The 14,518-nt window shown below is 43.2% G+C and overlaps 1 protein-coding gene across 1 annotated transcript in view; it reads right to left on the bottom strand.

The window, feature by feature from the left end:
- Positions 1-14,518, bottom strand: part of grm7 (glutamate metabotropic receptor 7) — a gene marked incomplete at its 3' end in the record, with an annotated part of 270,826 nt that overhangs the window by 161,886 nt on the left and 94,422 nt on the right. Inside the window, exon 2 of the mRNA XM_080000236.1 lies at positions 12,603-12,819. Within this exon, the coding sequence (XP_079856362.1) occupies positions 12,603-12,819 (217 nt within the window). The remainder of the gene's footprint in view (positions 1-12,602; positions 12,820-14,518) is intronic.

Here is a 14,518-nt window from a genome sequence, read left to right on the forward strand (position 1 = left end):
ATAGGGAGTAAATTGTAGTCAGTAATTAGAGTTCATTTTTTATTTTTTATTATTTCACAAAGACATTACTGTGGCTGTCGACTTTCATTAACAACTCTCGGTTCAATATAAAGCTCCTGGAACCGCAATCATCATAATGTCTTGGCATAAAGGGCAAATATTATTGAGCAATAACTCATAATTTTCCTGATGATATTGTATTAATTCACATTTTTCCGTTTCGGTGATTTATTATGTTAATGACTAAGGACTTTTTGAAACCTGGGGAAGGCAGATCGCATTCGCAGGATGTTCCTTGAACCAAATATATCGACACCACCACCGCGACTTCCAATCATTTCACAACAATTGTGAACTAAAAATAATATTTATGTTTGGTGACACTATAGCAAAGTGCATTAATAATCAGGGAGTATGAGTGAGATCAAGTCCTCTGTGTTATTGAAGGAACATACCAAGAGAAAAGAAAACATGGTCACATGAATTGTACTGCATTCAAGTATTGAATAGATGCCATAGTCATAAACATGGGAGACGGCCGTGGGAATTCATCTAACAGGCCGGATTTGGGCCCTGGACCGCCAGTTTGAGACGCCTAATCAGGATATGAAGTCCCATAAATCCTGGAGAGGGCAATAATGATGATATGTGATATATCAAGACACAATCACACCCCTGATAAAAAATGAATAAAATAAAATCCTCCCCACAAATGTCTATTCTGTAAAATACATATTTTTTTTTAATATTTTGATGTTGAAATATTGGAACTCTCGGCAGTGCTTGGTGACTGTTACTCCACGGGAGACAGATGTTTGACATTTGTTTGGAATCCAGCGTCATTATAAGGGAGAAAGCGATGAATGCGCTGAAATTCCGTCTGCATTACAGTCACACTGACAGGTGGACATTTACTGAAAGAGAGTATTTCCAATTGCCTAAAAACCTGGAAGAGTCGGTTTGGAGATTTGAACGTTTTCCGACGATGTCTGTGTGCTCATTTTTTTTTATTTTTTTTTTGCCTGTGGCGCTCGTGGAAAACGCTGCTTAATGGCAGCATTTGAGAACCTGAAGAGAAGGAAGGCATCAGCAGCTGGAATGGAGGCGCCATCACAGCTAGACCGGTGGGAAACACATAAAAAAGACGAAACGAAAAATACACCCCAACGATAACATGGAATTGAATGTAGTCTTCTGGAGTAGAACTGAATTGGAAACTGTCTGTGAACTTACGGAGAAAACGCAAGAAATCAGCGCATTAGATAAGAATTATTTTTTTAACATCCTTGATTCCGTAAAAAAAAACGGTCTGTAAAAATGGCCCATAATTCAAGCCATTCCTAGACTTCCAACCATGAGGGAATGCTGATGGCGTGAATTCAATTTAAAAGCCCATTTTTATGTCCTTTTTTTTTTTTTAACCACAAAAGCCACTGCTGGTCAAACACAGAAAGGAACCAGAGCACCGGTCGATCCCAAACCTTCCGCTCGGTCGGACGACGTCAGCGTGAGCGATGGATTCCACCCAACACCGACGCTGGATTTCTTTCCCAGACGAAGCTGATGAAGAGCGACGGTGGAATCAACTTCCAGCACAGAACACGGAACGGGACATTGGGGAAAAAGGGAGTGAAACCCTCAGACCAAATGATTATTGGCGTTTTGTTTTTTTTGTATTTTTTTTTAGTTTAATAACCATTGTTTAGTAAACGAGGTTTAGTGTATATTGTAAATTTGTATATTTTATTTTTAGATACTCCTATTGTTCATTGTCTTAGTTAGGTTTATACTAAAAATATGCACATTTTTTTAGGTTCACAAAAATCTACCTTCTAGTTCATCTTGATTTTTATTGCAGTTTTTCTTTTTCTATTTTTATCACATTAATTGTATTGCCTTTTTTATGTGAGCTGCCGTGAGACTTCAATTTCCCTCCATGGATGACCTGTCTGTCTGTCTGTCTGTCTGTCCGTCTGTTGTCTGCCTACCTGCCTGCCTGCCTGCCAGACAGATAGATAGATAGATAGATAGATAAATAGATAGATAGACGACAGACAGACAGACAGACAGGTCATCCGTGGAGGGAAATTGAAGTCTCACAGCAGCTCACATAAAAAAAGGCAATACTATCAATGTGATAAAAATGTCACCTTAGTAAAACACATAAAAATTTGAATTCATAATCCCGAAGATAATTTTCTGAAAAAAATCCAATATATGATCTTTTTTCCATTTCGATTTAGCTTGGATTTTCTAAGAAACCGCCATTCAATATATTTGAGTTATGCATGTGTTCCTCGATATGCTGTTTCCACTGGGTTTGGCGGGGTCCGCCACTACCTGAAATGACTTGAGCCTTAGAGTGAAGACAAGGGTGAACCCTGATGTTTAGAAAATAAAGTCGCAGTTTTGAATGGAATTCTGGGATTTCTAGCGTATTCCACCCGACGCTTTTACAGCTGATCTCATGGATTACCACTTTAAAGTTGCCGACCTTGCGCGACACTTCCTAATTGCTCACGAGGGAAAGCACAGGAACGCTGGTCATCTCGTTGGGGTTCCTGGGACTGGGAGAGGGGGCGGGGGTCACCTGCATCCTCCTCCATTAGCCTCCCCCGTCTCTCTAATGACTCGTTACCACGGCGACTGACCCGGAGGCAGGTTGTGTAATGTCATCACACCGCCGACAGGCAGGGCGAGTAATTAATGGAAGTGTTTTGAGAAGCAGCCAGGAGTCCGCGAGTGGTGGTGATATCCCCCATTACACAGTCACTGTCAACGCTCCCCCACGGGACCAAGAGGAAGCAGAGGAGGAGGAGGAGGAGGAGGAAAATGAGGAAAATTCTGTTCTTTTCCTGCTCTCCAGGAAGCTTCCGGCGCTCAAACACCGACATTAATCTGAGGCAACGCTGAGCAGCGTCAATATATTCTTATGTTAAGGAGTTTTAAAACATCTCTGAGATGTGAAGACTACTTGGAGCGTTGATCTATTTAACCATCCATCCGTCCATCCGTCCATCCATCCATCCATCCATCCATCCATCCATCCATCCATTCATCTGTCCATCCGTCCATCCATCCATCCAACCATATCTCTTCCTGCCTGTCTATCTATATCCGTATCTAGTATACTAAATAATAATAAATGAATAACAATAAACATTTTGAATAAATGAATAAAAAATCTGCATTTGATATGAATTGAGCATTATAGGATGATATATTACTTTTAAATACATGCTAGGATGTCCTTCCAAGCCTGTTCAACTTGATTTGTTGGGGAAAGGCCGAGTCACCATCTTGTCCTCTCTGCCTGTGAAGAGGTTCCCTCGGGCACATCCTCAGCCCCGGGCGAGGGCCGCTTCCGAGGGCGGCGCGGCCCAGTCCCAAAGGCCATCGCGGACACAATCTGCAGCGGGATCAGCCACTGCCAGCGCCTTCGCCCGGCTAAGGAGATAATCGAGAGCTGGGGAGAAGCGAAGCACCGTCGGTGAGGTCCACCACCGCTGGCCTTCTCACAACTACACAAGACTGGGAACTGGACGTGGATTTGGGGAAGCAGCTTCGCTTGCCGCAGGCTGTCGCAGGGACGTCTTTGAGGCCAGACGCGGCGCTGCCTTCTCGATCGTCCAAGCGGGTCGTCTTCTTGGAACCCACCGTCCCTTGGGAGGATGGCATTGAGGAAGCCAACGAGAGGAAGAGGGAGGAAAACCTACAGCTGCCGGAGCGGAGGCGCAGCGATGGGGGGCGAGCTCGGTGTGAGCCCATTGATGTGGGGTGTGGAGGGTTTTCTGGCCAAGCCCTTTGTAGGGTCTGCAGCCTACTGGGCATTACACGGGCCAACAGGCGGAGGCGGCCCAGAGGGCCCCTAGGCGGCGGTGGACCAAGATAAGCCATCCGTGGGTGAACAGCGCTACAGTACCTGGACACAAGCTGAGACTCGATGGCCTCGGCTGGGTCCCCGGGCGAAGCTTTCTGGTGTTGAAGGACCCGAAAACACCCGATGAGCCCGATTACATCACTGATGACGTGACCGGCTGCACCGCAAGATGAATTATTCAATGCTTGTGTGTATGTGCTTATGTCATTAATGCATCTTGAAATGTTATCACTTGTACTATCTATCTATCCAACTATCTATTTATCCGTCCATCTATCTCTCTCTCTATCTGTCCACCCAACAGACAGACAGACAGACAGACAGACAGACAGACAGACAGACAGGCAGACAGACAGACAGACAGACAGACAGATAGATAGATAGATAGATAGATAGATAGATAGATAGATAGATAGATAGATAGATAGATAGATAGATAGATAGATAGATAGATAGATAGATAGAAAGATAGATAGATAGATATGTAGATAGATAGATAGATAGATAGATAGATAGATAAATAGATAGATAGATAGATAGATAGATAGATAGATAGATAGATAGATAGATAGATAGATAGATAGATAGATAGATAGATAGATAGATAGATAGATAGATAGAAAGATAGATAGATAGATAGATAAATAGATGGATAGAAAGATAGATGGATTGAGAGAGAGAGATAGAGAGAGAGAGATAGAGAGAGAGAGATAGAGAGAGAGAGATAGCTTGAGAAGCTTCGCAGAAAGAGCAGGAAGAGAACAGAATTTTTCTCATGTTCTTCCTCCTCCTCCTCCTCCTCTGCTCCCTCTTCATCCCGTGGGGCACCGTCGACAGTGACGTCCGTCCGTCCGCCGCCCTCTCTCTCTCCCTCTCCCTCTCCTTCTCCTTCTCCCTCTCTCGCGCTCTCTCTCTCTCTCTCTCTCTCTCTCCATCTATCCACACTATACCATCCATCCAGATCTACTCAGACAACTACAACTCCAAAAAATCGCTTAGAATTTAAAAATATATAAACAATAAATGAATCAAAACTCAACGGAAGGCCCCTCTCCTTCATGTTCTGCTGTTTTAAGTCCTTGATCTTTTTCAAAAGCTCTGCAGTAAAAGAGCGGGGTCCCCTACAACTTTAATGAGGGACTCCACTTCTACACCTCCTTTAAATATTAAGCTCAGTCTGTCTGGAGCCGCCGCCACGTCGGCGCCTAAATCCTGAACGGCTGCTACACCTGGAGTCGAGTGACGGATCTCAATGCACGTGACGGGAGTATTTGCATCCCCAAAAACCTTGGAAACTTGACGCGAGATTTGAATGTTTTCACGTGGCTGTGTCTCTTTGTCTGTGTGCTGTGTTTTGTTTATCGCCCGTGGCACTCAGAGAAAACGCCGCTCCACCGCAGCATTTGAGGACCCGAACATCACGAAGCCATTGACTGAAATGTCGGCTCCATCCCAGTGGAAAACACATATAAACAATAATAATAAAAAAAAATCCAGACAATAACATGGAATTTACTGTAGGATTCAGGAGTCGAATTTCATTTCCAAATAATAGGGCAAGGTTACTGCTCTTCCGTCAACTTATGTACGGAACTCAAGAAATCGATGTAATAAATAATAATCATATTTCTAACCCGTCCATAAATCCTGAACTGAAGATCCATAAAAATGTCCCATAACTGACATGGGTCATTCATTGACTTGATTTCTAGCCACGAGGAAATGTTGAGGTGAATTGGATTTAATAAATTGTATTTTTTTAATTATTAATAAAACTTACTCCTCCCACACAGTTCATTTATTGCATGAATAAAATGTGTATGTATTGAATTTTGAACTTCATAAATTCTAGTTCTCACTGAATATTAATTTTACAATGTAGAAATGACAACAGTTAATTTAATATATTCCACTCTACGCAAAGTTAATTTTTTAATTGTGTGCCGAACGCCACGGCCTTTTGGGTGCAGCGACTGCTGCGGAGCTGTCCATGGCCCTATACTATGAGGGTCGATACCATCTGTGGATCAGGCTATTGCTATTCTAACTTGTAGTTGTAGTTATTCTAGTTATTCTAGTTATTCTAGTTATTCTAACTTGTAGTTGTTTTTTGGATATCTTTTGAGTTTAATAGGAATAGGACAGAAGAGGAACGGTTTTGAAAACCATGGACTGTCACGTTCCAGGCATCGCTGCTTTCGGATGCCATGACAGTAATAATCATTATAATAATAATGTCACAATATTATTTACAGATCACTGGAAAGTGTAAGCGTGACAGCGCTGATAAATGCAGGGTTGGACCGTGCACAATGGGTGGGTTACGTGATAATTGCACCAGCTCTCTGAAGAATCGTGCACAGCCGCCTTTTTATTTGGTTTTTCCCACGTGCACTTACCACCAAGTCTCTACAGACGGTAAAAATATCACTCTACCTGCATGTGGCTACTAGCTTACGGGTTTGTGAATTGGACGTTTTTTGCAACGAGGCTCATTTGAACAAAAAGGGGCCAATTTTGCACCAAATGCATGCATAATACCTCATTTAAATACGTGCCCATAGCACCGGCGCACCAAGACACCATTTGCGTGGCAACGCAGTTAGCGGTGCATTTCACCGTTTGCAGGTGCTTTGTGAATTAGACTCTTGCTTTTTCTGTTATTTGCGCCGCGCAGCAAATAATGCAATAAACACTTCCAAGATAGGCGGCAATTTCACAAAATAGGGACCCGTATGACTGTCTCATCCCGGATGGAACGGAGGATTCATCCTTCTTAGGGTCCTGGTTTGAGTAAAACTTTTGGGGGGTCCTTCAGTTTGTGTCAGATCTCCTGTAACTCTATTCAGAGGGGCTTCGGGTGTTTTCCTTCGGTTTTTGCCAGTTGGGCTAACGGGCCTGATTTACCTTACCATAGCAACCGGAAGCAATGCACGTCATGCAACATTTGGGCTTCGGTGCAACCTCGCTGGATAGTCTCAAATCGAACAACCTTTCGGTGAAGTCACTTCCTTAAAAAGAAGGTTCCAGAGCTGAAACCAAGGTGAAAGGAAGTGTCTTTGAAAATGAGAACGACTTCATTTTTTTGCAATTAAAAAATGCATAATTTAAGAACACATTTTTACTACAAGCCTTGCCCTTTGTCCTCCAAAGCATATATATTTAAACAAAAGCTCTGACTGATAGATTACAGCCTTCTTAGCCCACCTGGAAGCCGTGAGCATCATGCTGCCCTTAGCTCCAGCTGACCGGCGTCTGACTTGAGTCACGCTATAGACAGTGCAAATGAGCCAGACACACAGGAGCTGGAAGACCCGCCTTCTTCTTTTAAATCAGCCGTGTGGGAAACTTTCGAGCTCCCAGTGAACTACGACAGCGATGGAGAGCGAGTGGTGGATGGGACGAGGACGGTGCGTGGGCGTTGTTCCACAGTTGTAGATTACTGTATGTGTGTGGAAACTGATTGAAACGCTCTTAATGGACACGTCTTATTTTTTGATGTGCTGCCGTGTTAAAAAAAACAAAACTTCTTATATTCGGGTCAATATGGTAATACACTTTTTATATGTACTGGTGAGGTGGCTTGCTTGAAAATGAAATTAAATGCCTTCTAAAGAATTTACTGCACGTCTTTAAAGCAATATTGTGGCGAAAATGGGTCCAACCCTGAAATGTTGTAATCTCACTTTTTCAATCTGAACAAATGCAAAATTCATGCGGCAGCCTGGATTTAACCTCTCCATCTGTCATTTTGTCCGGTCTGGAATTAAATTTAAAAGTTTGGTGGAAGTTTGCATAATTTATACTAACTTTAAGAAAACAGTTTTGAAATGCAGTTGAGTCCCTTATTGTACCTGACTTCACCCAGTGTTGGGCTTTTACCAAACGTGTCAGACTGAGAGCAGGAGTCCTGAACACACCTCACGTAATGTGAGGTTCCATGAATAGTGAACACTGACACAACAAAACCACTCGGAGCCGAGTTAAATGAAAGCGGAAGATTTCACCGCAGGCGAGTGCGAGGCGAGTGCGAGGCGGTCCTCTGCGTCTTGCACTTGGACCACCTGTGTTTTTCCATCCAAGGTTTTATTTCTGTGGTAAATATCTGTGGGAAAATGATTTATTTTCCCTTGGCCATGAAATGGCCCTAAAGGTGACACCCTGCAGTCTGAACGTCCAGCAATAATTTATTGCAATATTGCGTATTCAATCAATTTGAAATGAAATAAATGGAAAGAGAAAAAAATCTTAAGCATCTCAACCTAAAACATCTCACAAAGAAATCTTTCTCACATATCGTGTGGTCTGTTGAAATATTTGTCAATTCATTGTTTGTCAGAAGCAGACTTGAGAGTCTCAGCTGAGGTATTGTGGAAACATGTGAACAATAAAAAAAACATGAAAAGAAATAAAATAAAATAAGATACACACACATTCAAGATTCAAGAGGTATATTTGTCACATACATATACATACGTTCATACATATATGCAGTGAAATGTCTTTGCAACGTACCCGGAGATTATGCACAATAAGCTTGAAATATACTAAAAATACTAAAATACTAAAAATACTAAAAATACCAAAATGTGCGTAATCGACACGGAGGCGACCACAAGGGGCGGCGCCACAATCGGGATTCTGGGTTCTATAATTATATAATAGTATTAATTGTCCCTGTTGTATTAAATATACATTTAAATCCTCCTAAATGAAAGTACTTTGAACCAAATGCGATGCATTTGTAAGAAGTGTTGACAGAATGTACTATTTTTCTCAAAACGAAGCATTTTTCACGAGGAACAAAAACGTAAATGAGAACGTCATCATATTTCATTGTTTTATTTCATTGTTGAAATCTCTATTACTGTTTAATTACTCTTTATATTTTCATTGCATCTTGTATTCAATAAAAATGTGTTTGTCTTCAGAATGTGAATTAATCGCGCGTTCCAAATCATTATGCAAATTGGATTTAAGTGTCATAAACATTTCATTTTTTGTTTTTCAATTAAACTCATTGATGGTATTGTGTCTCAGGACTCTTTGGATCACTGAAATCAATCTCAGACACATGTGATAATTAGTTTGCCAGGTGAGCCCAGTTAAAGGAAAACTACTTAAGAAGGACGTTCCACATTATTAAGCAGGCCACAGGTTTCAAGCAACAAGGGAAAGAAACAGGATCTCTCTGCTGCCGAAAAGCCTCAAATAGTGCAATGCCTTGGACAAGGTATGAAACATTAGATATTTCACAAAAACAGCTGCTAAAATGCCGTTACAAAGCAGCAAACAGGTATTTGAAGCTGCTGGTGCCTCTGGAGTCCCGTGAACCTCAAGGTGTAGGATCCTCCAGAGGCTGCAGTTGTGCATAAAGCTACTATTGGGCCACCCCTAAGCAACGCTCACAAGCAGTTGTAGGGGGCCCAGGAATACATGAAGACTCATTTTCAAACAGTCTTGTTTACTGATGAGTGCCGTGCAACCCTGGATGGTCCAGATGGATGGAGGAGTGGATGGTTGGTGGATGGCCACCAGGTCCCAACAAGGCTGCGATGTCAGCAAGGAGGTGGTGGAGTCAAGTTTTGGGCCGGAATCATGGGGAGAGAGCTGGTAGGCCCCTTTAGGGCCCCTGAAGGTGTGAAGATGACCTCGGCAAAGTATATAGAGTTTATGACTGAGCACTTTCTTCCACGGTACAAAAAGAAGAACCGTGCCTTCTGTAGCAAAATAATCTACATGCATGACAACGCACCATCTCATGCTGCAAAGAATACCTCTGTGTCATTGGCTGCTATGGGCATAAAAGGAGAGAAACTCATGGTGTGGCCCCCATCCTCCCCTGACCTCAACCCTATTGAGAACCTTTGGAGCATCCTCAAGCAAAAGATCTATGAGGGTGGAGGCAGTTTGCATCAAAACAGCAGCTCTGGGAGGCTGTTCTGATCCTGCAAAGAAATTCAAGCAGAAACTCTCCAAAAACTCACAAGTTCAATGGAGGCATGGATTGTGAAGGTGATATCAAAGAAGGCGCCTATGTTAACATGTAACTTGGCCTGTTAAGATGTTTTTGATTGAAATAGCTTTTGATTTCAGTAAATATGACCTCCTTATGCTGCAAGTTCAACAAATGACCATTTTCAGTTCTTTACAACCTATAAAATGTTTTGAAACTCTGTTGTGCATAATAATTTGGAACAGTGCATTTTGAGTTTTTTATTTTTCAAAAAAATACTGTTATCATTGGGAGGTTTGTTCAATAACATTCGAATTATACGCTATTACTGTCATTTGCATCGACTATTTAGGAAAATCAGAGAAAAATATAATTTGCATAATAATTTGGAACGTGATGTAAAAAGTTTATTCTGGCAGGTTGATTTACACGTAGGAGGAATTTGTCACGTATATTGAACAAAATCAACATGTTGGTGTTCAGGCTGGATCCGATTCTTAAAAAGCAGATTTGGGAGAATCTGCTTTTTGTCGGCTGCACGCTCACTGTGTTAGCTCAATGCATGGCTGCAGAGGTGTTCAACTAGCCTCGCTCCTGAGAAGTCTTCGCCCAAAACGGGAGTATCCCACACGGCCGCGCAGAAGAGCAGAAGGAAGGAATGTCTTTGGAGCATGTAGCAGTTTGTTTTAGTGGCAGAAAAGAAAGTGCATATGTCCAAGCATGTGGTCGCACTTCTTGTCCGATTTTTGTGTTTTTAATGAGCAGATGGTAAAAGAGAAGGACTGGAACTAAAAGGCAACCCTAACATTTAAATATGTAAACTCCAGTCATATCAAAAGCTAATATTGTGGGAGAAGCCACTCTCGTGGTTTCACTTCATACAGGAAGTAAAAAGAAGCAGAAAGTTCTCAAAGGAGCTTTGGAAAACTTTAGATAAAAAAGAAAACCATCGTCCCACTAATCAGAGCACTGCTGGCTGACTAATCACTCTGGATGCTGCCTTTAACACTGCCAGTGTGTGTGTATGTGTGTGTGTGTGTGTGTGTGTGTGTGTGTGTGTGTGTGTGTGTAGGTGTGTGTGTGTGTGTGTGTGTGTGTGTGTGTAGGTGTGTGTGTGTGTGTTTGAGGGATCCTATCTGCAAATCTCTTCTGGAAATGAGTGCAGTGCAATTATACCTGCAGTGTGTGTGTGTGTGTGTGTATGTGTGTGTGTGTGTGTGTGTGTGTGTGTGTGTGTGTGTGTGTGTATGTGTGTGTGTGTGTGTGTGTGCGTGTGTGCGTGCGTGCATGTGAGTGTGTGTGTGAGAGAGAGAGAGAGCAAGAGAAAGTGAGAGAAACTGAAAGGAAGAACCTCCCAAAATCAATAAAGGGTATATCTGGGAGATAACCCAGAATGACACACAAATGCTTCCACACAAACACACACACACACACACACACACACACACACACACACACACACACACACACACACACACACACACACACACACACACACACACACACACACACACACACACAGCTAATGCAGTCAGGGCATTCTCTTGTCCGATAGTTATCAGATGAATAGACTTCTAACAAGGTGTAATGCGTTTTCTTTGACTGATAGGATCAGAAATGAAGGGGATTTGGGAGGAAATGACAGCGTCTGCAGAAGGAGCAGATTGTCTTATCGTAATGTGCTCTGACTGGGCTCGTCGTGTCCTCCAGTCTGCATGTCTGCCTCCCCTGAAATAACTCCAACGCAGCGTAGGAGTGAAACAATTTTCCATCAAACCTGCACCAGACCAGCCCTGCACCCTCATGCCGGGTAGACTCAGAGTAATGTATACACTTTCTGTGAGTATTGGAGGTCTGTTTTTACAATGACTGTCAATTTTCAATAAATACAATCTCTTTCTTGAATAGTCATACATTCTAGGTTTCATATGAAACAACCCAAACTGACGTTTCCGAAGCAAAAAAAAAACAAACAAAAAAAACAAAACATAAAAAATGATGCAATCCTTCCAGGCCCTGTCCACACGTATACGGATGTTTTTGAAAACTTAATATTTTCTCACCGTTTTGACCCCGTCCACATGAAAACTACATTTTAGGAGCTGAAAACAAAGCTTTGGGACAACGATTTTTCCAAAACTCTGTTTTCATGTATTCGTGTGGAAGTGTGGCTTCTTGAAAACGCTGACGTCATGACCTCAACTTTGGCTTTTGTGTCAGGAAGCTACGAGGCGCGGCCGCCCCCGTGGTGCTGTCCTGTCCGCGGTGTCTCCATTAGATGTTTAAAAGTCTAACTTGAGGAAACGTGCCCATACAGTGTTGGTATGAATATTATGATGAAGCTCAACACGCTGCACGCTCCTAATGTTCTTCTGTGGTGTTTGACATCAAGTTTAATGACATTATCGCCCCCTACTGGCCTGGAATGCATGGGACTGAGGATTTATTTTCAAACGGAGCTGGAATAATGCATTTTCAGAAAGATCTGTATACTTGTGGACAGGGCCTCAATATCTGCCTTCGTCATTCATGACAATGGAAGTCAGAATAATGATTTCATGTTGTCTAAAAATATATTCTCTTTAAAACCAATATACCCTTGAAAACCACATTTGAGACAATTCAATAGCAATTGAGGCCTTTCAGGTTTTCCTAGCAAAGCTGGATTCAAGACAAACCCAAGTCTCTTTTAATAGAGCCTACAGTCGCCCCCTTGCAGGCCATTGACCGAAGCACCTCGTCTATGCCATCGATCGCTTTACCCACCTGCCTCCCTGGAGAGCTGCATGAAGGCGTCCACCCCTTTCTCCCCGTAGCTGCCCTCCGACGCTACCGTGGAGACATAGTTCCAGCCCATGGCCTTGACGATGTCCACCATGGCCTGAGCCTGGAAGCTGTCCGGAGGGACGACCCGCGAGAAGAAGTCGTAGCGCCGGTCGTCGCTGAGCTCCGGCGCCGTGGACGCGTAGCTGATCTGGGGAATCTGGAGGGGGAACACGGAGGGTAGAAGAAGTGGTTAGGTTTGGCAAAATCCACTGTATTCTGCCATCACGATAGCATTTTTCCCCCCGAACTTTGGATATGAACCTCAGCCCCGACAGTCCTTTTTAGAAACAGAGCGAGCACCCTTGACTTTGCAGCCATCAAATTGTAATTAATGTCTCGTCTTAGTTAAGTGGACTAATATCCTGGGACCGGACAGGAGAATCCCTGTAACGTGGTGTTAAATAGACCCACCGATGATCCATTCTGCTGAAGTGAAACTCAATTTCATACCCGTAAACTCAGCTAACCGGTAGAAGCCTTTTTGACGGAGCCACCCCCAAGATTTCCCCAGACTTCATCTGACCACCTCATTGGAAATGTGCTGGGGGGCAGCACTGGGGAAGATGGCACTACTGCTTCTGCCAGGAGATTCAGAAGGAATGCATAAACGCGGGAGCGAGAGAGAAAGAGGAACAAGGGTGTAACTGAAGAGGTTGGATAAGTGGTTTAGCGGCCAGAGGGCCCTCGGTTGGAATCCTATAAAGCCATAACTGCTGTGGTGTGAACGAGTGGCTTTGAGAATGTGATGGTGTCGCGGGGCATCCGAGTTCAGGAAACCAACTCAACACCCTGTGTTGATTGAAAGCACTCAACAAAAAAGAGAGAACAACTCAACAGAAATATGTTGAGGAGTGGGGATGTGCAGCATTGGATTTTGGGTTCGCGCATTTGAGACGCCAAAAAAGAGAAAGATACTGAGAAGATGTTCGCTCGTCAACAGATAACTCTTCTGTATATTGGCGCGGAGTTTGGTTGAGGTGAGACAGCTCGGCGCTCAAACTAATCTCTTGTCCGTGGAATACTAGGCTTATCCTCAGAGGGATGACTTGCTGTTTGCTGGGAAATTAGTGTGACACAGCGGTAAAGAGTGAAGGTGCCTCAGGTAGACATAGAAATATATTTTCTCACAGACGTCGGGAATGACTCGACCTTTGTCCATCAAAGGTATTTTCCCTTGCCACAAAAATCACTTCTTTCTCTTCAGGGGGGGGGGGGCGAAACAGGAAATCCCTAAAGTAGCTAAATATTTGGGCACCTTCGTACGTTTACAAGTTCTCCCCGTGCTCACATGGGGTTTCCTCCATGTAATGTCAGTAAGGACCCCCACCAAAAACATGCACAACATCGTCGTCTGACCAGCGATGGACACTCGTAACTGTCCGCTGCTCGTGGCTGCCTTCCCCCAGAGGAAGGACAAGCCAGGATGGGTCAAAAGCAGTGATCTCATTTCACCGGCCACCATTTGAAGCGTGTGTGTGTGTGTGTGTGTGTGGGTGTGTGTGTGTGTGTGTGTGTTGGTTGCCATGAGTGCATGTGTTGTGGTGTGTGTGTGCCGTGTGACAAATAAAGATTCTTCTTCTATTTCTTATCTCTTATGGCCGTAGGCTCATCAGATGCATAGACCACTGTATATGCATTTCCAATCTGGTTCTGGTTCTGATTGTACATCCGAGAAAAGCAATGTTTTAGGAATGTACAGGCATTGTTATTCTGTTTTCATAATCCCAATGAACCCACCCACAATGGCTCATTCCTGTGCACAACAAACACATATCCACAAAGCCAATATAAATACAACCCAAAAACACCAATACCCGCACACAGAAACAACGTGGCCTTAATTCATGGAGTCTGAT

This window comes from Zeus faber (genome assembly GCF_960531495.2).
Source record: "Zeus faber genome assembly, chromosome: 5".
NCBI classification, from domain to species: Eukaryota; Metazoa; Chordata; class Actinopteri; order Zeiformes; family Zeidae; genus Zeus; species Zeus faber.